Source organism: Centruroides vittatus, unplaced genomic scaffold, assembly GCF_030686945.1.
Source record: "Centruroides vittatus isolate TY-2023 unplaced genomic scaffold, ASM3068694v2 contig_5, whole genome shotgun sequence".
Lineage (NCBI taxonomy): Eukaryota > Metazoa > Arthropoda > Arachnida > Scorpiones > Buthidae > Centruroides > Centruroides vittatus.
Genome location: NW_027122286.1, coordinates 4,026,399 through 4,050,818, shown reverse-complemented (window position 1 = coordinate 4,050,818; position 24,420 = coordinate 4,026,399). Strand labels below are relative to the sequence as shown.

Sequence of the window (24,420 nt, the reverse complement as noted above, 5' to 3'; positions counted from 1 at the left end):
CATAGTCTTGTCCCAAATATGGCTTTGCCATTTTACTTTTTTTTTCTTATGTTAAACCTGCATATGCAGATGTTTATGATTCTTACAATATCCAATTGTTTAAAACCTGTAAGGACAGAAGAAAAACTCAACAAAAATATAAAGTCAATTGATATAAGTATTTTGTGTTCAGTAACATTTATTTTTTGTTTTCTTATGTAATTTTTTACAATAGGCCTAATAGTGTTTACACAAGTCCTTTAACTTTGATTCAGCAATCAGGAAATTTCCATAATTTGACATTTTAAGTTCATCATACCAGATTAAGAGGGATTTCATTTTAATCATTTATTATAAATATTACAATTTAATTTTTTTTTTGATGTTATTTATACAGTATATGTGTCAGGTAATATCACAATGGTATTGCTATAAACTGAATATAAAACATAATAAAACAAATGATAAAGAAATTTCAATTAGTTTATACCTAAAAATTCTACTCCTAATTAATACCTCCATCAAAAAATAGATAATATAACATACAAAGATATTGAAGCACTGATAATTTTATAAAAAATCCTAGTTTAACCTTTAATGACAACTGCATTAACATACTCTTGCAAAAATTATCTGTGATAGAAGTGATGCTCATATATTAAATATAAATAAATAATGTACAAAATATTATTTTATTTATTTACTTTTTGTTTTATTTTATCTATTAAATAGCTTCATAATATAATAGTAAGTTGCCAAATATAAAATCTATTTTAAATATCACCTGGTACACTACATGACTATTCTTCCTACACCATCAAAGACCTAATACATCATCTTTCTTCTGCCATTTTCATCACACCGAACATTCACACCCAGACCACAGTATACATGATCATCACATACAACAGAAGACTAGTCGCTCTAAACAATGAAATTTTCAGGAACAATAATTTTCGGTTAACTTTCTAAAGAAGTTCCTCGATTTTCACCCTCTTCCAGAACACTAAAAACTGTCCAGACATGCACCTCCAACCAGGCATATACACTATCCCAGTTATAGATCACAGAACCAACTGCCACTTGAAATATACAGGTAATACAACATGCCCCTTTAAACACCTGCCTCAAGGAGTATTGGAATTCCATCCTGAAAGGATCAGCCAACACCACTCTAACCACCTTTGCCTCTGACCCCAACATAGATGTGCATTCCTTATATATAGCTTCACCCAGAAACAACATGTCAGATATTTAGAACAGGTATTTAGATATTTAGAAGTTTACAACACCACCTGAAAAAATACTTCCATTAAATTTCACAATGTAAGTTCTTGCATGGAAAATGTTCTATGAAATGTAAACTTTCTATCCTCTCCCACTCCCTCCCCTCTTGACACTTGTATGGCAATCCCCCATTGTTTTAACAGGTGCAGGTCATTTAACCTGAGGATGCCCATTTAACACAAGTGAAAACATTAGCTCTGCTACTTTTTCTGCTGGTCTTTGGTTTTGGTTGCTGCTTTTATCAAGTTTACCCAGTTGTGAGTGGTTTTATTTATTTTAAAGTTTAATGAAAGAAATTACCTTCATTTGTTGGCACTAATTTATTAATTATCTTCTCTCCTTGCAATGGCCAAAGTTTCTTTAATGATTCCTTCAATTCTTTATCTGCCTGATCCATTTCTTCCGCTAAAAAGAACAGAATATATTACTTTAAATTTTTTCATAATGTTTCAATATTTCTAAAATTAATAAAATTTTAAATGTTTTTAAACTAGCTAAATAAGTCTAACTTATTTTTATAGATGTTTTAAGTTTGTAAGAATATGATTCAAAATATAATACAGTTACACTTAATGTCCCAGTTTCCAAGGTCTATTGATAATATTAAGTGAAATGACATATAACAAAACCAATATTACCATAGGCTTAATTAGGGTGCATTAACCCATGGTGCATTTCAGATGCACCCTCTAGAACCAAGTCATGCAAGTGCAAATATATATACTTGTAATTTTATTTAATTTGATATTGTGTTATTTTATGTATGTATGTTTAATTTTCATTTTTTCAGTTATTACATGCATGTATAATATTTACTTTGTATAAATATACATATTTCAAAAGAATTATTTTATTACAACATTGTGATTTTTTCAAAAATTAAACTATGCACCCTTGATAGTTTTTAAACTTTGTGCTATTAGTAACAAAAAGGTTGCTAACTCTAGGGCTAAATAATATAAACAAGATATAATCTGCAAATATAATTCAATTATATTAATTAATCTCCAGCATTTATTTCTTACCTCATATAGAATCAATTTTACAGTTTGTAAAGAAAATTCAACAACAATACTTGTAAATGATTTCAAATGTATTTGTATTTTTTCTCAACAACATTATAATAAAACAATGTTAAGCATTAACTTGCTGTATATTTCTCTTTAAATTTATAATAAACTGTAGTATAAACTTAAAACTTGTAATAAGCTTCAGTTCAAAAAAAGATTCTTACAAATTTCAACAGAAGTAGCATATTCAGAGAATTATACTTTATAGTATGTGATTTGAAAAATACCTCATATATACTAAAATTTCAAGTAATTCAGAAAACTGCTATAATAAAATTAAAATCTTCATATAACTTGCCCTAAAATATACCACATACCTATAGAGTAGCTGATGAAACCATGACACTGGTGTGCAATTTAAAAAGTTCCATCTCAAATATTAAAATTCTGTTTTTTTATTAGAATTTACTGTAAATGTAATTATAAAATAAAAGAAATGAAAAAACAGATTACTGGGAGGAATCATCTAATTTTGTGTATGGAAGATACTAATGCTTACCAAACAATTTTTTTCTTATCATATCACTTCATTTCTGTTTTAACTTATTAAATAATACTACTAAAGAACAACTCCCTCATACAACAAAGCATTTCTACAACACAGTTTTGCTCTAACATGGTTTGAAAATTGGGGAAATCCTCCACACAAAATTTCACAATTTTTAAGTGCAAACTCTGTTATTTGATATTTCTTTTATTCAAGTAAGCATGCATGTTGTCTCAAATTTGCCCATGGATTTTAGAATATTGAAATTTTCAATTTGTTTTGTTCCTTTTGTCAGATTTACTTTAATGAAAACTATAGTATAATCCTTTCTTCATTGTCCTAGCCTTCCTATCCACTAGGTGTCATCATCTATGCTTTCAGACTGTCACTATTTTGTTTTTATAGAATAATCTTTGTATTTAGTAAAGTTGATTTACACATTTTTAGGAAATTATTGTTAAATTTTTTCACCATAGGTAAGTAATCATTTATAAAAGTGATGAATGAATCAGTGGTATCTCAGTACTTAAACAATTCAGTATTTGAACACACATTCTGGAAAAAATCACTCTGTACTGGATTGAACAAATGTGACGTGCTAGAATGCATTTCTGATTAATAACTTATCTTTCCTTTGTCATCTATAAAAATTAAAACAAAAAATGAAGATATTTCTGATCAAGATCAACAGAAAGCTCAGATGACGACAATACTTCGTAAAAAAAAAAGCCCTCATTTAACTAAAATTAATATTAACAGGTAATATAGTACATTTAATTGTGATTGTTAGTTAATTATTGATTGGAAATAAGTTATTGATTGCTTTAATAAACATATTTTTCTTAGTAACAAAAAAGAATAGTATAATTTTCTTAATTTTTGAAGCCTGACCCTATATTTTGCACTAGTACTTTGTTTCATATAGCACGGATTTGCATAACATCGCACTTCGGCTACAACATGATTCAAATATTTGGAAACTCTTGAAATTTATAAGGCTGGTAAGAAAGTAACCACAATTAACTTTAAAGATTCTGCAGCTGGGTCACATGATTGGAGAACATTATTTGAAGTTTTATAATTTTGTTTATCACTTTTCTGCTATATCTATATTTTTACTTACATTATTTGTCTATATTGTTGTATTTATTTAATATTTTTCTTGCCAATTATTTATTTGTTTTTTTCATTTAATATTTTTATGTTTCTGTACATGTCTTATGTAAATTTATAATTTTTGAATGTTTTTACTTTCAAATGTGCTTCCTGTTCCATTCCTTAATTCCATTTTAGAACCTATAGATGGCCATTGTAAATGGCTGAAAATGTTTGTTTGATAATTATCAGAATGAACGTTTTCGACCACGTAAAAATAGAACATTAATTAACATTTTATTTTTACTGGATTTAAGGTTTTTTGATATTAATATTAGTTAATACATCCAGTTCTTGAAGATTTTTCAATCTCATAATCCTTTAGGATCATTAATATGCATTCATTGACAATACTGTTCCTCGCACCCAGTGGTGTAGTGTAGGTGTCAGCCACCCCCTTAAAATTTCGCCCCTCTCTTAAATAAAATATGGGGAATCTCTACAAGTCAGTACAGACAGTGTTGTCAGTCGCTACAATGAGCAAGATATTATTATACATTCATGTAAAGAAAGGGGATTCCCCAGTTTCGTCACAGAATAAATAAATTCCGTGCTCATTTCAATCGGTCCAAATCGTAGGTGCGATAAAAATATGAAATGAAATGGTTCAAATTTTTACAAGATGATATTATTATTTATTGTGAAAAAATGCCGCCCCCACTACACTACGCCACTGCTCGCACCACTACTGTATTTTCATTGATGCTGACAATATCACAACACTTCTTCACTACCTGAAATAGTTTCAGTTTTAATTCTTATTCTCTCTTTTCTTTTCAAGAAAGCACTCACTAAATTTACAGATAATGACCCTGTACAAAGACCATGCATTTCCAAAATCAACACTTCTAAAGTAATAGGGAAAACTCTACATTATGTGAACACACACATTACAAGATTGCACTCATTCTATTTCTAGACAGACTACAGCATGTGATAACAAAAGATCTACGAGCAACACACCAATTTTTTTTCAAATATATAAGAAGACTAAAGACAACATGAAGAGAAGTGGAAGATAGATAAAACAGAACCTGAAGACTACCAAGAAACGAGAGACAACACAAAAGAACTAGCTGTACAATTAACCTGAACTGGAACTATAGTTAGCACATAGTACATGACATTTTCATGTACCTATCCTTATGAACTGATACTACTGGTGATAACCAAGAAGTTATACCATGTACTGATTAAATAACACCATGCCAGATGTCAAAAAGAACTTGTTGAACTTCCTTTTTGACATTTTAGCTTAAATAAAATGGTATTTTATTATCTGATAAAGTTATAGCAGTAAGTTCGGGTAATACTTTGAATTCCACTTGAATTTCATTTACTTTTTCTAAACCATTAAATATACAGTGGAACCTCGCTTAGCGAGCAAAACAAATTGTAAAAAAATTACTTGCTTAATGAGCAACATTTCGCATAATGAGTGAAGAAGAGAGGGGACTCCTGAATTGTGCGCATGCTCTATCAGTCTGTGTTTAGCATTCGTTCCACTAGAATCTTACTTGTTAGTGTCGTTTGCAATCACACATTTTTCCAAACTTGTTGATGTTTATACATAATATGTCTGAACACAACCATAGCCTGTTATATAATAAACACGCCAAACGATATGACAAATTCTTGGGCTATGTAAAAGCTATAATTAAATATTAGAAATTGATTAATTTGACTAGAGATGGGCAGTTATGCTGTTATCTTGTGTTAAATGTAATGACCAATTCTGAATTAAATTTTAGAAATGTCTAAATTAAAAATTATTTATTTATAATTATTAAATTTAATATGAGATGGAAACATAACTGCCTACCTCTAGTCAAATTAATTAATTTCTAATATTTAATTATAGATTTTACATAGTCCAAAAATTTGGCATATTGTTTTGCTGTTTGAGACATATTTTTTTGATTTTTTTTTTCCTACAAATCAAATTTGCATTCCAGGTTGGTTCACTCTGCCCCAAAAAAGGTGGTGGTGATGATTCATGCTCCTTAACAATGTATATTGTATAATTTTCTTTGAATAAATGTCATACATAAAATATTTGAGTATCGTTTTGGCATGGAATGCATTATTGTATTTTACATTAATTTATATGGGAAAAATTGTTTCGCTTAATGAGCGTTTTGCATTACAAGTAAGATTCTGGAAAAAATTATGCTCGTTAAGCAAGGTTCCACTATATTTACTGTGTTTGTATATATATACAAACAAAAATAAAATATATATAATATATATATTATATATATGTAATTATTTGTCTTCATGCTTTGCCTCCCCTGGAAAATTTTCTGTGGAAGCTCATGTTCACAGTATAAGATGCATTTGGCGTTTAGAACAGATCCAAATTTTCAGGTAAAGTTTAGGTTATCTTATATGGTAGAAAAATACAGTAAATATTTTTTATTTACAGTAAACATTAATATCAAGATCCTGCAATATTTGCATTTATTAATGATAATATTTACTGTATTTTTCTACCATATAAGATAACCTAAACTTTATCTGAAAATTTGGATCTGTTCTATAAGCCAAATGCATCTTATACTGTGAACATGAGTTTCCACAGAAAATTTTCCAGGGGAGGCAAAGCATGAAGACAAATAATTACATCAATAAATTTTTACTTTATTTAATTTTATTAGGTTTTTTTCCACAAGTAGATTACAGAATACAGTATTGCATCAAAACATCCCATGATTGAAGATGTAAGGTTACATATCTAAATCACTTATACAATTATAATAGCGAGGTTGAGACCGAAGTTTTAAATGCAAAAACATGTACATCGGACATTCAGCACTGCTTTCCTGTAAGCCTAGAAGTTTGACAATGGTGTTTGGAAAGTCACTGGAATCATGCTCGACATTCCAAATGCCATTGTCAAACTTCTAGGCTTACAGGGAAGCAGCGCTGAACATCCGACATACATGTTTTCACATTTAAAACTTCAGCCTTAACCTCACTAATACATGGAACATTTTACTCAATTATACAGGAGGGCAAGTTCCTGTTTGCCTCCTCTGCAGATGCTCGTGACTGTGAAGACTATTTTAATTCAAAAAACTGACATAAAAAGTTTGATGCATTCAATACAATGATGTCTCTTTATCCCTTGCACAAAGCTTATACTTGAATCAATAAACATAATAATAATTATAGATAACTTTCCCCAGGCTATAATTATCTACAATAAAAATATAAATTACTAAAAAAAAATTATATGTGAATAACTTTTTTCTATGCTGACTAGATTAATACAACTATATATTGCAATACATTTTTACAAGGAAACCTTTTAACATTCAACTACTCAAAACTGGGTAGATGTTAATAAACACTGCACATGTAACTAATTTCCAACAAGAAGAAACTACAGAAAAGCAAATGTTTTCATCCATGTTTAATGGGCATCATCAGGCTATCTTCATAAGTTAACCTGACAATGCATGTTAAATATGGATGAAAACGTTTGCTTTCATGTAGTTTCTTCTTGCTGGATATACTTTTAAAACACAATACTGTACTGCTAAAAGCAGTATGTCTAGTCAGCCTCATAGTGCCAACAAATTGACACTATTTTTCATCAAACAAGTTTGTAGGAAATTATTAAAACAGTGTTTATTTATTGCTACATAAAATAAAATTCCACAACAAACAAGTTCTAATATCATTGTTAATTTTCACAAAATTTAACTGAAATTACTTTTCTATACAAAATCCAAATGCCTAAGTATTCTAAAGCTCAAAATAAGCTATAATATATTCCTTGTTATTATTTATGTTTGTTAACAAAGCTTTTTTCATAATTTTCTGATTTTTAGTCCTTAAAATTCCACAACAAATAATTTCTAAATAAATTTATCTTTTATATTAACAAGTGGACATACTTTATATAAGATTTTATGATAAGTTATTTTCAAAATAATATTAATTGTGTTAACAATATCTCATCTATATATTTTTTATTATAGATAGTAAACGTTAAATAATTTCATTATGATCAAACCTCTGATGAGTTGTAATAAATCAAACATTTAGAAAGAATAAACTATCTTTTTTTCTTTATCTTAACTTAGTAAATGATTTTCCTATTTAAACAACTAAAGGTGAATAATGTAAAAGATATAATAATAATAATTTATCATGAAATAAATATTATAATAAAACAAATAATTTGCTTAATTTCAAAGAACATTTTAATGAGAAGCAAAAAATCTCTTTTATTGAATGATAAAACATTTCATCCAAGCATATGTTATGCAAAATTAATATTTTGTTATTACAAAATTAAAATGAAGAAATTTTATAATTTTATATTAAAACTATCTTCTCAAATTACTGGAGCTAATCAAACAAATCAATTGTTGGAATCAACGATTGAAATTATTGTTAAATGCCATATGACATTGTTACATACAACGCATTGTGTCGTGATGATGTTTTGTAAAAATTTTTCCGTTACATAATAAAAGGTTGGTGGCACTGTTAACCCCTTGGAGAGCCATTAGTGACGGTGACCTCATTTTACTCTCTCCTTTTCAGTGCTTCCCTTCCATGAGTCAAGACAGTGTAATCTTTGTTTCTTTACATAACCAGTTACCCGAGTCTAACCAGTTTTTACTAATCTCCAATAAGCAACACCAAGTATAACAGGTTATGGGCCCAGTTACGGCAACAACTAATTAGGCGTAAGGAGAAAAAGGTAAATTCAAGAGATAACGTAAACTGGATATAAATTTACGTAAGAAGAACATTCGGCAAGAACACAAAAGACTGTCACAATGGCAGATAAAAGTTACGTTGCCATCACTAAATTAAACAATAACTACTATCACATTTGGAAATATAACATGGAATTGCTGTTGACAAAAGATGAGTTATGGGATGTAATACAAAAGGAAATATCCTCAGATCCTAACTCATCTTGGTTAACGAAGGACAGAAAGGCGTGTGCCATGATAGGCCTCCTGGTGGAAGACAATCAACTGCCATTAGTAAAAACAGAAACTACAGCTAAAGGAACTTGGGAAGCCATAAGGAAACACTATTTTAAGTCTACACCATCGAATAAATTTTACCTATTGAAGAAAATATGTAATTTAAAACTAAAAGAAAACAGCAACATGGAGATACACTTGGCCAACATGAAGGAATTGGTTGATCATCTTATGGCACTGGAAGAAACTCTAGCTGAGAAATTAAAGATAGCAATATTACTTAGTAAGCTTGCCAGACAGCTATAACATTTTAATAACAGCACTAGAGACTCGTCCAGAAGAAGATTTAACTCAGGAGTTAGTACGTAATAAATTACTCGAGAAAATCAATATACTGAAGATAAAGGTAATGTAATAATAACCTGCATCGATGAAAATAACGAACGAAAGAAGAAAGATCTCATCAAATGAAGAATATGCAGCAGATAAAGCATTTAAAGTGGAAACACGCCCAGTAATTCATAAAAGGAATTTGCTCAAAAGTTGCTATTTTTGTAAAAAAAAAAAAAAAAACAAAGACATGTAAAGAAAAAATGTAGGAAATATTTAACGTGGAAAGAAAAGCATCCAAATCAGATCAACAAAATTTATGTGGAAAATGATGAACAACATCCGGAACAGGAACCTATATATGTTTTAAGACAGGAACACGAAATGAGATCCATCAATGGTACATAGACTCGAGAGCTTTGTCGCATATATGTTGTGAGAAGCATTTTTTCACAATCATTAATAGTAAACATAGAGAAAGAGTGATACTAGCCAATGGTCACAATCTATATACTGAAGATAAAGGTAATGTGATAACAACCTGCATGGATGAAAATAAAGAACAATGTTGAATATGTATGAAAAATGTGCTATATGTGCCACACCTTAAAGGAAATTTAATCTCAGTCAGAAGACTAATGACATTAGGGTTTGCCATAAAATTTGAAGGGAACATTTGCTCTATCCAGAGAAACAGAGTAACAGTAGCAATGGCAAACACATGTTTGTATGAGGTTGATAAATCTCATAAAGTGTTTACAGTAGTTAATGATACAAAGGAATGCATCCCTTGTGGCATAGAAGATTAGAGCATCATGACATGAACTCTATAATTTTGATGCAGATTAAACAATTGGCTACAGGAATAAATATTCAGAAATGTTGCATATTCAAACCTTGTGAATATTGCATTGAGGCCAAGATGACTACTAAAAGTTTTCCAAGGAAATTGGAAACCAGAACGTATCAATTACTTGAATTAATACACACACATGTATGCAGACCAATGCAAACAGCAATGCCGACAGGCAACAAATACATTTTAACCACAATAGATGATTACAGTATGTATGCCAAAATATTTCTTCTGAAACATAAAAGTGAAGTACCTGATAAAATAAAGGAATATGTTAAATATGTACAAACAAAATTTGGAAGAACTCCTCAATGAATCAGATCAGACAGAGGAGGTGAATTTTCAAGTACCAACATAAAGATGTTCTTTAAAAATGAAGGTATTCTATGGGAAACTACAGTACCTTATTCCCTGCAACAAAATGGAGTAGCAGAAAATAAGAATAGATATCTGACAGAAATGACAAGATGCATGTTAAGTGATACTGGATTACCAAACAAATACTGGGGAGAAGTGGTGAATAATGCAAATTACCTACAGAATAGATTAATTGCTAAAGCAAGTGAAACAACTCCATATGAAAAATGGCATGGAAACAAGCCAAACCTCTCACATATAAGCTCAGCCTATGTTATTAAACTTAAAGATTGAAAGAAACTAGAACCTAAAGCCACAAAACTAATTTTTGCAAGATACAAAGGAGCATCGAAAGGTTATCGATTAATTCACACAAAAACTGATAAGATAACAATAAGCAGAAATGTTCACTTTCTGGAAAACATCAAGCACAAAGACTGAAATCAATATACACGATAATGAAAATTTGAAACAAATTACAATAGTTAATAATACTAATTTAAAACAAGAATACGAAATGAAAACAAGGGAACAAGGGAAGAAATGGAAGAAACTGGCATACATTTAAGGAGATCAGAAAGAACTACTAAGGGAGTACCACCCATAAGGGTAATTGAAACAATACATTTATCAGTGACAGAGAATGCAATAGAACCGAGAGAATATAGCAAGGCAATCATTCCAAAGAACGGAGCCAAGCCATGGATAAGACAATAGCAGCCATGAAACATAATGACACTTGGAAAATTATGAAATTACCTCCAGGTAAAACTGCAGTAGGAAGCAGATGGGTATACAAAATTAAGAGAGACAAAAACAATAAATTTAATTGTTTTAAGGCTTATTTAGTCTCTCAAGGGTACACACAAAAGTATGGCTTTGACTACGATGACATATGCCCCCCCATGATCAAAACTGCCACTCTACAAACACTCCTAACTATAGCCAGAAATAAGAACATGAAAGTTAAGCATTATGACATCGAAATGGCTTACTAAAATGGAGACTTATCACCACGAGGTATACCTGAAACAACCTGAAGGATATGAAGAAGGATCGCCAGACATGGTTTGCAAATTATTAAAAAAATATATACAGCTTGAAACAAAGAGCAAATGAATGGAATAAAAAATTCAAGGAAACATTGCTATCCAAAGGATTTAGAAGTGTAGTCTATTCTTGTCTTTATACCAGAGGCCATAAAAGATGTTTCTATTTAACAATTCATATAGATGACATAATAGCAATTGCCACAGACAAATATACGTTAACCAAATTTGAGACCAAAATGAAAGAAATGTTTAAAATCAAGAATTTAGGTGACTTAAAATATTATCTGGGAATATAATTTGAAAGAGACAAGAATGGAATATTTTCACTGCACCGAGAAAGATATATCAAGAATAAATTGCGAGAATTCAACTTATCCAATTCAAGACCGTCTAATATTCTTATGGATACAGGATACTTAAGAAGAAATGAAATGCCTGATACATTCAAAAACAAAAATGTATACAGAAGTGCTATTGGATCTTTATTATATCTTTCAACTAATTCGCATCCAGATATTGCAATAAGTACATTGATATTAGCAAGAAAAGTAACAAAACCTATGGAAAGTGATTGGGTGAAAGTAAAAAGAATCTTTCGTTATCTGAATTTGACAAAAAAAAAGAAAGTTAAATTAGGAAATATTGATGAAGAATTAGAACTTAAATGTTATGTAGATGCCAACTGGGGGGGCGATCATACAGACCACAAATCGAACACAGGATATTTGCTCTTGCTAAAAGGAAGTCCTATCCATTGGGTTAGTAAAAAGCAACAGTGTGTAGCACTTTTGTCCACCAAAGCCTAGTATGTAGCCTTGGCATAAGCTACTCAAGAAACTGTATGGATGAAATGACTTCTAGAAGAAATAAATCTAACAATTACAATATTACAACACCTATCAAAGTATTTGAAGGAAATTAAAGTTGGATTCAACTTTTAGAAGTAGGAAAAACAAAACAGCGCACAAAACATATGAACAATGTAATTTAAAGGATTTGGGAGAAATTACTGTAATCTATTGTCCGAGTGAACAGATGACGGCTGACATGTTAAGCAAACTGCTAGATGCAAATAAGGTTAAGAAATTTACTCACCAATATCGGATCGTAATAACGATCAATTGTTGATGGGGTGTGTTGGAATCAATGATTGAAATTATTTTTAAATGCTATATGACATTGTTACATACAATGCATTGTGTTGCGGTGATGTTTTGTAAACATTCTTCTGTTACATAACAAAAGGTTGGTGGCGCTGTTGACCCCTTGGGGAGTCGTTAGAGACAGTGACTTCGTTTCACTCTCCCCGTTTCAGTGCTGACCTTACGTGAGTCAAGACAGTGTATGCTTTGTGTATTCTTTGTTTCTCTGTTACATAACCAGTTACCTGAGTCTAACCAGTTTTTACTAATCTCCGACAAGCAACACCAAGTCTATCATCATTAAAGGTTAATAATTTGTTTAATTTTATATTAACCTAAATTATTTAAAAATTAATTTAGATATTGTAAGAGTTTTATTGAGTTTTTTATTGAGCTTGTAGTTATTGATTTTGACATTCTATCTGATTTCATTAAATAGTGAATTAAAAAATAATATCAATAATTTTAAATTTATCATGATTATTTATAAAATATTTAATACATTCTGAGTCATTAAAATATAATAATATATTTAGCTTCAAACATCAGAAAAAAAATTTTAAAAATTATCATCAATGACAACACTATTGACAGATAACTTCAATTACTGACCACTATTATTATTATTATTATTATTAAATTCTACTTAATAGATAGAGTTAAATAAGTAACTAACACATTTAAAATAACCCAATATAAGAGTTTTCACATTTCGGATTGACAAATATATTACTAGAAAAATTTGTTTCCATAGAAGTGTAATTTGATTGACAAAAATAAACTATGTAAAATCTATGTATAAACAAAACTGCAATTGGCAAGTCCACATTTAATGTTAGATAAGTTCATTGCCATTGAAAGTTTTCTTCAAAAGTAATTTATTCATAATAAAAGCTTAATTTGAAAATATTCATTATATTTAAAACTTTACACTTTAAATACTTTTATAATTTTATTTGAATCTGATAAACAATTGTAACAAATTTCTTTAGAATTTATTTCAATTTTTAGAATTATAAAAAGGAACGACCTTGGACATAATTATTACATTTCTTTAAATGTTTCAAATGGGATGAGTTGAAAGTAATAGTAAAAATTAGGTGTTTTATAATAACACACAATTCTGTTTCTGTTAACTGTTTTCACTTTGTTTGATTTAATGACTACAAAATTTTGAACTTACATTGTAGAATTACTTGGCATGATGGTGTTGGTGACACATCTCTCCTTATGTTTATATATATATATATATATATATATATATATTTTTTTTAATTCTATAATTTCTGCATTTCAAGAGGAAAATGGTTGTTTCCATAATAACAATAACTTATTTCTGCTTTTTTAACAATTCTGAAAATATTGTTTCCTTCTGAATGTTGTCCAACTTTTCATTAATTATTTGTTTGATGGAGATTCATCAACTGACTAAGATCAAGGATGATGTTTCCAATCACACTAGCCTGGTGGTACCTATCAAATATTTAAAAAGAAATGAAATAAAGGCAGTCTACTTAAATTTGACAAGTTTTTCGATTTCTCTAAATTCTTCACCTGTGAACCAATTTTGTTAAAAACTATACGTTTTTGAGAATATTTAGAAACTGAAAGATTTTTTCAATCTTCATTTAAAGGAAGATCATCATCAGACAAATGAACAAAAACAACAAATGAAATATTTTTACAAAACCATATGGACAGAAATACAAAAAATAAATGATCTTATCTAATATCAAAAGCTTTCTTTCATTGTTTTATATTCTCTACAATAAATTCTGAAAAAGCTTGATTATTATTTTAAAAAATAGAATAGAATGTTTGAACCTTGAAAATAAGATGGAAAAATTAAATTGCTTTGCACATTAAAATTTTTTAAAAATTCTAGATATTATTACAGAATTATATTTTTAATATTTTATTTCAATTATCTGATAATGATTTACAATTAAATAAAGACTATAATAATTGCTTAAGATGTTTTTACTTATTACATCTTTTCAATTTTAAAATATTGCTGTTAATAATGTGGCTTTATTAAACCTTATTTATTTTCTTTTCTTTACTTTCCTTATACTATCTTCCTGTAGTAACAATTTTACTTCCGTTTTCTATTTACTTAACCACGCGGTAGTTAGTCGACACATGTGGCCTGGACGGTAATAAAAACAAAAAGGGTGTGACACCGAGGGGTCGAGGGGTTACGTCAGAGGAGATAGGAGGACAGGAGCGAGAGGAAGGAAGATTTTTCGGAGGGAGAGAAAAACGGGACGAACAGAAACAAAGAAAGTTATTAAGGAACGGATCCGAGGTTTTTTTTTTCTTATTTATTACCGCCAGTCACCCCTTCGAACCAATTTTCAGTCTTATCATCTCTGTTTAATTCTCTTCCACCTTATCTTTCTCTAGGGCCCAGTACTTAGTTAAGCTAGATATAAGTTAGAATAAGTTCTTTGTCTTGTCGGCACGCGGGGACTAATTGATGACATTGTTACGCGCAGTCCCAAATGTATTTGTATTAGTAATTAGTAAGTGTGTGTAATCGTTTCTTTGTAAATTATTTATGTTCGCTGAAATTAATAAACCTTTTTTTTTATTCTATCAAAGCCGAGCGACTCTCAGGGTCTTGTTATTTCATATACTCGGCTAACAATGGCGTCCGCGACAGGATTCTGTTAGTAACGGGATACGGTTTTTATTGTATAGAACGTAGCATTGTATTATCGTGCCTGTAGATTTAAGGCCCTACAATTTGTAATCAATTGTATTATTTTTATATCATTAATTATGGATGATTGTAACCAGAACAATCTTGCTACATCCTCAGGAGGCGAGGGTGAGGGGATCCCTCCTGTAGTCACAGGGTTTCTAGGAATGGTTCCCATTTTTTCTAATAGTGGCAGTGATTTGGTTAATGTCCGCCAATTCTTCAAGACCATAGATAATATATCTCGCCTGGCTGGGTGGAACAGTGAAGTGAAATTGGCTGTCTTACAAGCTCGGTTAAAAGGGGGGCCATTATCGACGTTCTTCAGCTTGGCTGACCAAGATCCTTGTACTTTTGAGGGAATTAGGCAAAAATTAATTCAATGTTACGAAAAGCGAGAACTTAAGGAAAAGAATGCACTCGACCAACTCTTAAGTATTAAGCAGAACCATGATGAGACGGTATGTGACTATGTCATCCGCATGAATACACTGTTGTCGAAGGCCGCTTCCAATAACGAAAAAATTGGTGCCTTGAGGGATGACATTATTAGAGAGAGATTTATAAAGGGCCTAAGGCCCCAGCTAAAGGGATACGTATTAAGGAGAGAACCCCAGACCTTAGATCAGGCAATTAAGGAAGCGGAGAGGGAAGAACGGGTCGAACTCGAGTGTAACGTTAGTAGAGAAAATAAATTTGTACACACCATTGAAATAAAGAACCCAACCGCTAATGAGGATCCGAATGGTGTGATGAATATTGTGAAAACAAAGGAAGACGATAGACTTGAAAGGTTGGAAAAAATGGTGGGGTCGTTGTGTAGTACTGTTAATGGTTTGGTCGAAAGACTGGATGGAAATCTAGATAAAAATAAGGATAGCCCGAACCGATCTGTCCTAAAAAGGTGTTACATTTGTGGGAATCCTCGCCACCTGGCCCGCCAGTGCCCTCAACAGAATATAAATGATTTAAACTAATTACGGGGCGTGATGATAGCCAGTATCACGTCCCATGCATCGAGCTAACCCTGGCCCCTAATGTGTTCTTCTCTAAAAAGGGCCTTCCCCTCATTCTTGGTGATGCTTATGGTACCAGTATCAAGTTTCTGGTCGATACGGGTGCGGAAAGGTCCGTGCTAAGCCTGAAGATCGCTCAGAGCGAGATATGGAGTAGGGGACCGAACGGTGCACTTCACAGGAGTTGGAAACGACTACGAGGAATCGGTGGGGAGGTTATCGAATGCGAATGGGAGTCTAATATCAAGATCGAAAGAGGAGGGAGAACTCAAAATGTTCAAATGACTTGCATGCACTTGCCATCCGAAGTCGAATACGAAGGAGTATTGGGTATGGATGTGTTAAACAGGTTCCCGGAAGTATTAATTGAAACAGGTGAGAATGTAACATCTTGGAATAGAACCGAAATTGATGACTTTTATCAGTGTTGTGGATTCAGAAGGGAGGAATCCGATAATACGATGGAGGTTAATTTATCCCATTTGAAAGACTACGAAAAAAAGGAAGTGGAGCGTATCTTTAATGAACACCCCGGATGTTTCGCACGGAAAATAGAAGATTTGACCGGTACTAAGGAATTTCTTCATACACCTATCATTAAGAGTAACCAAATAATTAATACAAAACAATATAGAATACCGCAATGTTATTTGAGTGAACTAAAGAAAATGATAGTTTCATATCTGAAGGCGGGGATTTGCGAGGAGAGTACTTCTGAATGGAATTCCCCCCTTCACATTGTCCCGAAGGAGTCCGGCGAGTTAAGGGTTACTCTCGATCTACGAAGAATTAACGAAGTAACCCAGTCCCAGGAGTTCCCTCTAGCCCGTGTGGATGAGATCTTAACGAAGTTTCAGGGAAGCAAATTCTTCTCGGTAATCGACCTAAAGTCTGGATATTTCCAGATACCCATACATGAATCAACACGTCATTTCTTTGCTTTCTCTACTCCTTGGGGAAAATTCCAGATGTGCCGCCTCCCGCAAGGTGGAAAGAATAGCGGGAGGTATTTTCAATACGCCATGTCTAGGCTGTTGGGGAGATTCATAGATATCAATTGTTTCGTCTTTCAAGACGATATTGTGTTGTTCTCCCAATCCTTTGAAGATCACGTGAAACTCCTAAGGGAGGTAATCTCTATATTAGACAAAGCCAACTTGAAATTGCACCCAAAAAAATCGAAATTCATGGTGAAAGAAGTGCGGTATCTGGGACACATCATCGATAGTAAGGGGATACGACCTGATCCCTGCAACGTGGATGCGATTAAAGAAGTCCAACCCCCGCGTAATGTGAAAGACGTCAGGAGTTTCCTCGGAATGGTGGGATTCTTCCGCAACTTTATCCCAAACTTTGCCGAGATTGCTCTTCCTCTTACATATCTGACTAAAAAATATGTAAAGTTCTTATGGGACGACCAGTGCCAATCAAGCTTCGAAAAATTTAAAGAACTATTATCTAAACCCCCTGTGCTATCTCATCCCGACTTTAAAATACCTTTTTTCATGCACTCGGACGCTTCAGATACCTGGGCTGGTGCGGTCTTAGAACAGGAAAGCGAAGGGAAACTCATTCCCATTGGTTACTTTAGTAGGAAGTTCCGTGGGCCCGAACTAAAATATTCCACTATCGAGAAGGAATGCTACTCAATAATCTTAGCCCTCCGCCACTTTAAACATCTTATTCTTGGTCAGAAGGTCACTGTGCTTTCCGACCACAAACCTTTAACCTTTGTGAAAAATATGAAAAATCACAATAACCGCCTCATGAGATGGGCCGTAGAATTATCTAATTTTGATTTGGTCATTACGCATGTTCAAGGGAAGAGTAACCCAGTGGCTGATTTATTGTCTCGACCACATGGTAGTAGAGAAGAAGCCCCCTCAAACAGCGATGTCATTAATTGCATCAGTGAAGAGTTGTGGAAAAAGGTAAAGAAGTCCCAGATTGGGGACAGAATTTTTGGTCCAATGAGAAATCATTTAATTAAATTCCCACCCTCTTACAATGATTACCCGAGTAGTGGCATACTTCCTGAGTATCAAGTAGATGGTGATGTATTAGTCCACGTACGACCGGGACGGTTTGGAATACGTCAATGGAGGCGTGTTTGTGTAGGGGAAACAGCAATTAATGACGTAATTAAAGCATTCCATGAATCACCATTAGCCGGACACTACGGCAAAGAAAAAACGTGTGACCTGATCAACCGTTACTACTACTTCAAGAAGATGAAAAAACTCGTCGATAGATTCGTGAAGTTCTGCAAAGTTTGCCAACAACATAACTTACATCAAGGAAGAGCCCCCTTTCAAGAAACGGAAGTCGCTAATTATCCGTTTCAAAAGGTGTCAATCGACATAATTGGCCCTTTAAATCAAACACATAAGGGTAATCGTTATATTCTCACCATAATTGACATGTTTACTCGATACACAGAAGCCGTCCCTTTAAGGGACCAATCTGCGGCCTCTGTAGCCAATGTGTTTTTCGAAAGGATAGTCTGCAGATATGGCAGTCCCGAGATCATCATCTCTGACCGGGGCACGAATTTTACGTCCTCCATCTTTAATGAAATGTGCAACATCCTTACCGTCAAGCACAATGTTACGACATCATATCGCCCTTGTTCGAACTCAGTTTGTGAACGTGTGAACAAATCCATCAGTAACCTTTTGGCCAGAATATCAGGCGGCAGCAACAACAATTGGGATACCTTCTTACAGACTGCTGTGTTCGCTTATAATAATGCTACACACTCCTCTACTAGTGAGTCACCTTCATTTCTTCTTTACGGATTTGATCCTAAATTCCCTCATGCGTTCCCTGTTGAACAGACAAATGACTACCCGGGTATTCGGGAGTATCGTGATTTCCTTATGGATAAGCTACGATGCATCCGTGAATCGGCATACGAATTAAGTCGCAACCGTAACAAACTTAACCGTAACCGCATCAACACAGGGAGGAAGGTGAGGAGCTTTGAGGTAGGGCAGAAAGTTTGGATGTTAAGGAAAGGGAAGAAGCAAGGCAAGTTTTCTCCAAAATATTTAGGTCCTTTCCGTGTCTCTCGCCTCCTGGGGCCTGTTAACGCGGAAATCGAAAATTGTAATAAAAAGGAAAAACTTGTTGTACACATAGACAGACTAAAACCGTGCTTCTCAAACTTCCGTGAGCCTAGACGGAAGCGTAACATCCCAATTGGACACGAAGGATCACAATCCGGAGAGATCGAGGAGATTGAAGAGGAAGAAGACATCCCTCACCTACCCACTGCGCAACGGGCGAGCTACAATAGGTATAATCAACATAACCAGCAGCATCAAGGAGACCGCAAGGATTCGGGTAATGAGACCATGCTGGAACAGAGGGGTAATATCTCCCACCCGTATAACTTACGGGGGCAGAAAGTGGACTATCGCCGGCTTCACTTTGGAAGATGAACTGTAGTTCATCATCCATTAATGGTTGTGTATCTCCATATTAATGTTTCTGTTAATTGTTAATATGTCTTTTGGTGGGGACGTATGTGGCTTTATTAAACCTTATTTATTTTCTTTTCTTTACTTTCCTTATACTATCTTCCTGTAGTAACAATTTTACTTCCGTTTTCTATTTACTTAACCACGCGGTAGTTAGTCGACACATGTGGCCTGGACGGTAATAAAAACAAAAAGGGTGTGACACCGAGGGGTCGAGGGGTTACGTCAGAGGAGATAGGAGGACAGGAGCGAGAGGAAGGAAGATTTTTCGGAGGGAGAGAAAAACGGGACGAACAGAAACAAAGAAAGTTATTAAGGAACGGATCCGAGGTTTTTTTTTCTTATTTATTACCGCCAGTCACCCCTTCGAACCAATTTTCAGTCTTATCATCTCTGTTTAATTCTCTTCCACCTTATCTTTCTCTAGGGCCCAGTACTTAGTTAAGCTAGATATAAGTTAGAATAAGTTCTTTGTCTTGTCGGCACGCGGGGACTAATTGATGACATTGTTACGCGCAGTCCCAAATGTATTTGTATTAGTAATTAGTAAGTGTGTGTAATCGTTTCTTTGTAAATTATTTATGTTCGCTGAAATTAATAAACCTTTTTTTTTATTCTATCAAAGCCGAGCGACTCTCAGGGTCTTGTTATTTCATATACTCGGCTAACAATAATTTTAGTAAATATTGCACATAATCTTGAAGAATGAACAACTAATACTGATTAGCTTATAACAAGTTAGCCAATTAAAAAGTTACTTTAGTTATATTAGTATATCATTGAAATCAAAATTATTATTCAAAAATAATTTAAATTAGAACTTTTAATTATCCATAATGAAAAATACTTCAAAATGAATATTTAGCCTTTAATTTGTCATATTTCTGTTTATTTCATTTCACATTTAATACTACTTAAATGAAAATACTGTATATTATTACTGGTCTAAATGCTCGGAAAATAAATATCCAAACATCCCTTTTCATAATTTAGAAATTAAAGTCAATTACAGATAATTGTTGTTGAAAATTATACAGATACTATTTAATGCATATAACAATACTTACCAATGTCATACAATTTTCTCATTTAAAAAAATAATAGCTTAATTTCTTGATTAAGAAATAAACTCAAGAACAATTATTTTTAAAGTATGAATAATAAACTGGAGCGTATCACAAGAAATATTTTTGATATTTTTCATATGCTGAATGCAATTTAAACACTGTGGAGTTGATTTATCAGTTTATGAGTAGAGTTACAAGATTTCTACAACTGCATTAAAGAACACTTAAAAATGATTAATGCCACCACTTTCCAACCTTCACTCCATCCCACCACATATCAAAAATACAAAATTGAAACAATCCTTACTTCCTCAGCAGATTTACCAATAATAATACACAAACACCTAATTACTTGCTGAGCTTGCTGATTCCTTTATTTTCTAACGTTTTCAACCTAATTTTTATAGGTCATCTTCAGGAAAAAATTTATTACATTTCCAAATTCGAATATAAAGCTTTCGAATGCTCGCGACACTTAAAACTTTTCGAATCTTTACAAATTTTAACGGTTTAAATAATAACGGATTAAACATTAAACCAACTACAAACACATTAAAATCATTACTAATCAACAAACATAAAATAAATAAATAAATAAATAAATATTGTATCAAAAGTAGATTAAACTAGTTAAAGCTGCCATGTCCTTTCTACGGGTTTTTTATTCCCATTTCTTTTTCTATTATGTATTTCCATGCCGTTGGAAGATTATTTGCGTCTTTTGCATTTAAACATTTGTTTTCCACCTTACTCTTATATATTTCTACTTTTTCCATCCCTAACGCAATCGTAGGTGAATGGACTGCCTTTACTATTCTCGCTTCATCCCATTTTACGTTCGCTCCTTCCTCTTGTCCCATGATCGCCAAAATGGTGTTATTGTGCCCTTTTTTTACATCATATTTGTGTTCTTTTATACGTGTTGCCAAATTACGTCTAGTTACTCCAATATATTCTTTTGTTACCGCTAATTGCTAATTCTCAAATGGAACGTTAGTAGTACGTCAACTAGAAAAAGATATCCTAAGATCATTTGAGGAGTACATTGTAATGTACAAGAGATATGTGGATGACGTATTGATAATTTGGAAGGATGAACGAAAGATTGGAGATTTTTTAATTGCTATGAATGACAATCCGCATGGGTTACAGCTAAAAATGGAACAAAAAAGCCGTACGCAGCTCCATTTTCTGGACATAAATATAAAATTTAGAAGGGGAGATATACAAACTTCAGTATATTTAAAACCAACGCTTGCGCCCCTATATATACCGGCGTGGTCTAATGATCCGTTCAAATATAAGATGGCAGCGTTTAAAGCGCTTATTAAAAGGGCGTACGTATATTGCACAGATGTACGAGATCAAATTAAGGAGATTGACAGAATTAAAAAAGTGGCAAAACAGTTGGGTTATAAAGAGAACGTAATAGGAGGGTTAATTAAGAGTTACAAACAGCATAGACACAGAGGATTTAATAGAGAGGATCGGATCAGCAAGTTCACGTACGACAGAAAAATGGAAGGAGTGATAGAAGAGTTATGTAGATATAAAGGCACAAAAATGATTTATAAAAGAGCACCAAGCATATACAGATTACTTAGAAATGATAAGGACGCAATGAGAATGCAGGATAAGGCGGGGGTTTATAAGATTCCATTTGAGAACGAGCAATTAGCGGTAACAAAAGAATATATTGGAGTAACTAGACGTAATTTGGCAACACGTATAAAAGAACACAAATATGATGTAAAAAAAGGGCACAATAACACCATTTTGGCGATCATGGGACAAGAGGAAGGAGCGAACGTAAAATGGGATGAAGCGAGAATAGTAAAGGCAGTCCATTCACCTACGATTGCGTTAGGGATGGAAAAAGTAGAAATATATAAGAGTAAGGTGGAAAACAAATGTTTAAATGCAAAAGACGCAAATAATCTTCCAACGGCATGGAAATACATAATAGAAAAAGAAATGGGATTAAAAAACCCGTAGAAAGGACATGGCAGCATTAACTAGTTTAATCTACTTTTGATACAATATTTATTTATTTATTTATTTATTTATGTTTGTTGATTAGTAATGATTTTAATGTGTTTGTAGTTGGTTTAATGTTTAATCCGTTATTATTTAAACCGTTAAAATTTGTAAAGATTCGAAAAGTTTTAAGTGTCGCGAGCATTCGAAAGCTTTATATTCGAATTTGGAAATGTAATAAATTTTTTCCTGAAGATGACCTATAAAAATTAGGTTGAAAACGTTAGAAAATAAAGGAATCAGCAAGCTCAGCAAGTAATTAGGTGTTTGTGTATTATTATTAATACAAAATTGTATGACTTTTTTACTTAATAACTAAACATTTTGTTTATCTTTTAGCTTTTGATTTAAAAATTATAGTTTTTGTATTAACTACAAATATTTGCAAATCTTAATTTAATTTAAAACTTAAAATATTTAATACTAAACTATACTTTCTATGGAAAAAGATATGGATTTGATATATAAGGTTAGGCATACATCCATACAAAATTTCACCACTATCATTACAAAATATAGACAGGACCACTGAGATAGAGGGGAGCTGAGAATTTTTCCTGGGCCTATAAGGTGCATCTAGACAAACTGTAGTAGGGATGGCTTTAGCAAATTGTTGTATGGCCCTCCCAGAGATCTAGAGTTACAGGCAAAGAAGGAATAAGGTCTGGGTGGGGCCCAAAAATTTTTAAAAATCTAATATATTATTATTGAACCTGTATCTCAAATCTCACAAAAATGAGAAAAAAATTTGAGATAGACAAGTTTCAAGATATAGATATTCATATATAGTAAACACAATAATAGGTTTGATTGGAGTTACAATATTTTATTAATACTCCAGCAGTTGGCAACATGACACTTGACCACCGTTCCCAACCTATGTGACATCAGACCAAGGCTAACTTCACTCTTTTGGTAGACATGCTTTTGCTTAATCATGTATTCACCTCACACCTCAAACATTGTCTTGAGATTGACATATAGTTGTAAATTTTGTATGCAGATGAGGAAATGTATCATCCTATCTGAATTGTTTATCCAGAATGACAATGACACTATGCGTGGATGCAAACAGATTGATCAGCATACTAGATCAATCCCGAAAAGAAGCACACTGTAGTAGTGCCTCAATACAATAGCAAATACAGTCTATATCTGTCTTAGGTATGATTAAAACATTTTTGATACATCTTAACAGAAATAATTTGTCAATTGTTTCTGATGACCAACTTTCTTCAATAAGACTAAAGTGTGAGAAGTCGAGGGTTAAGGCACGAGGATTAACCCATTCTCCGATGTCGGGGATGGTAGATCCTCGCTCAAGTGTCACTGGATGGCTAGAATTTAGGAGGGCTATTAGTGAGTGGGGAGACTGCAGGTAAGTCGATAAGGTGTCCAAATAATCCAAAGAATGACAGGTTCAAGGTTTACAATTAATAGCGTTTAA

The 24,420-nt window shown here is 32.6% G+C and overlaps 1 protein-coding gene and 1 long non-coding RNA gene across 17 annotated transcripts in view; one reads left to right on the top strand and one right to left on the bottom strand.

Annotated features, from left to right (window-relative positions):
- LOC136978245 (voltage-dependent calcium channel type A subunit alpha-1-like) overlaps window positions 1-24,420 on the bottom strand; it is a 637,477-nt gene that overhangs the window by 65,697 nt on the left and 547,360 nt on the right. For all 16 annotated transcript variants that reach the window (XM_067273927.1, XM_067273930.1, XM_067273917.1 and 13 more), the window contains one exon: window positions 1,567-1,671. In XM_067273927.1, coding sequence (XP_067130028.1) covers window positions 1,567-1,671 — 105 coding nt within the window. The remainder of the gene's footprint in view (window positions 1-1,566; window positions 1,672-24,420) is intronic.
- The window catches only part of LOC136978252 (uncharacterized), a 60,088-nt gene continuing 48,584 nt past the window's right edge, over window positions 12,917-24,420 (top strand). The window contains exon 1 of the long non-coding RNA XR_010881195.1: window positions 12,917-12,973. This is a non-coding gene — a long non-coding RNA (uncharacterized lncRNA). The remainder of the gene's footprint in view (window positions 12,974-24,420) is intronic.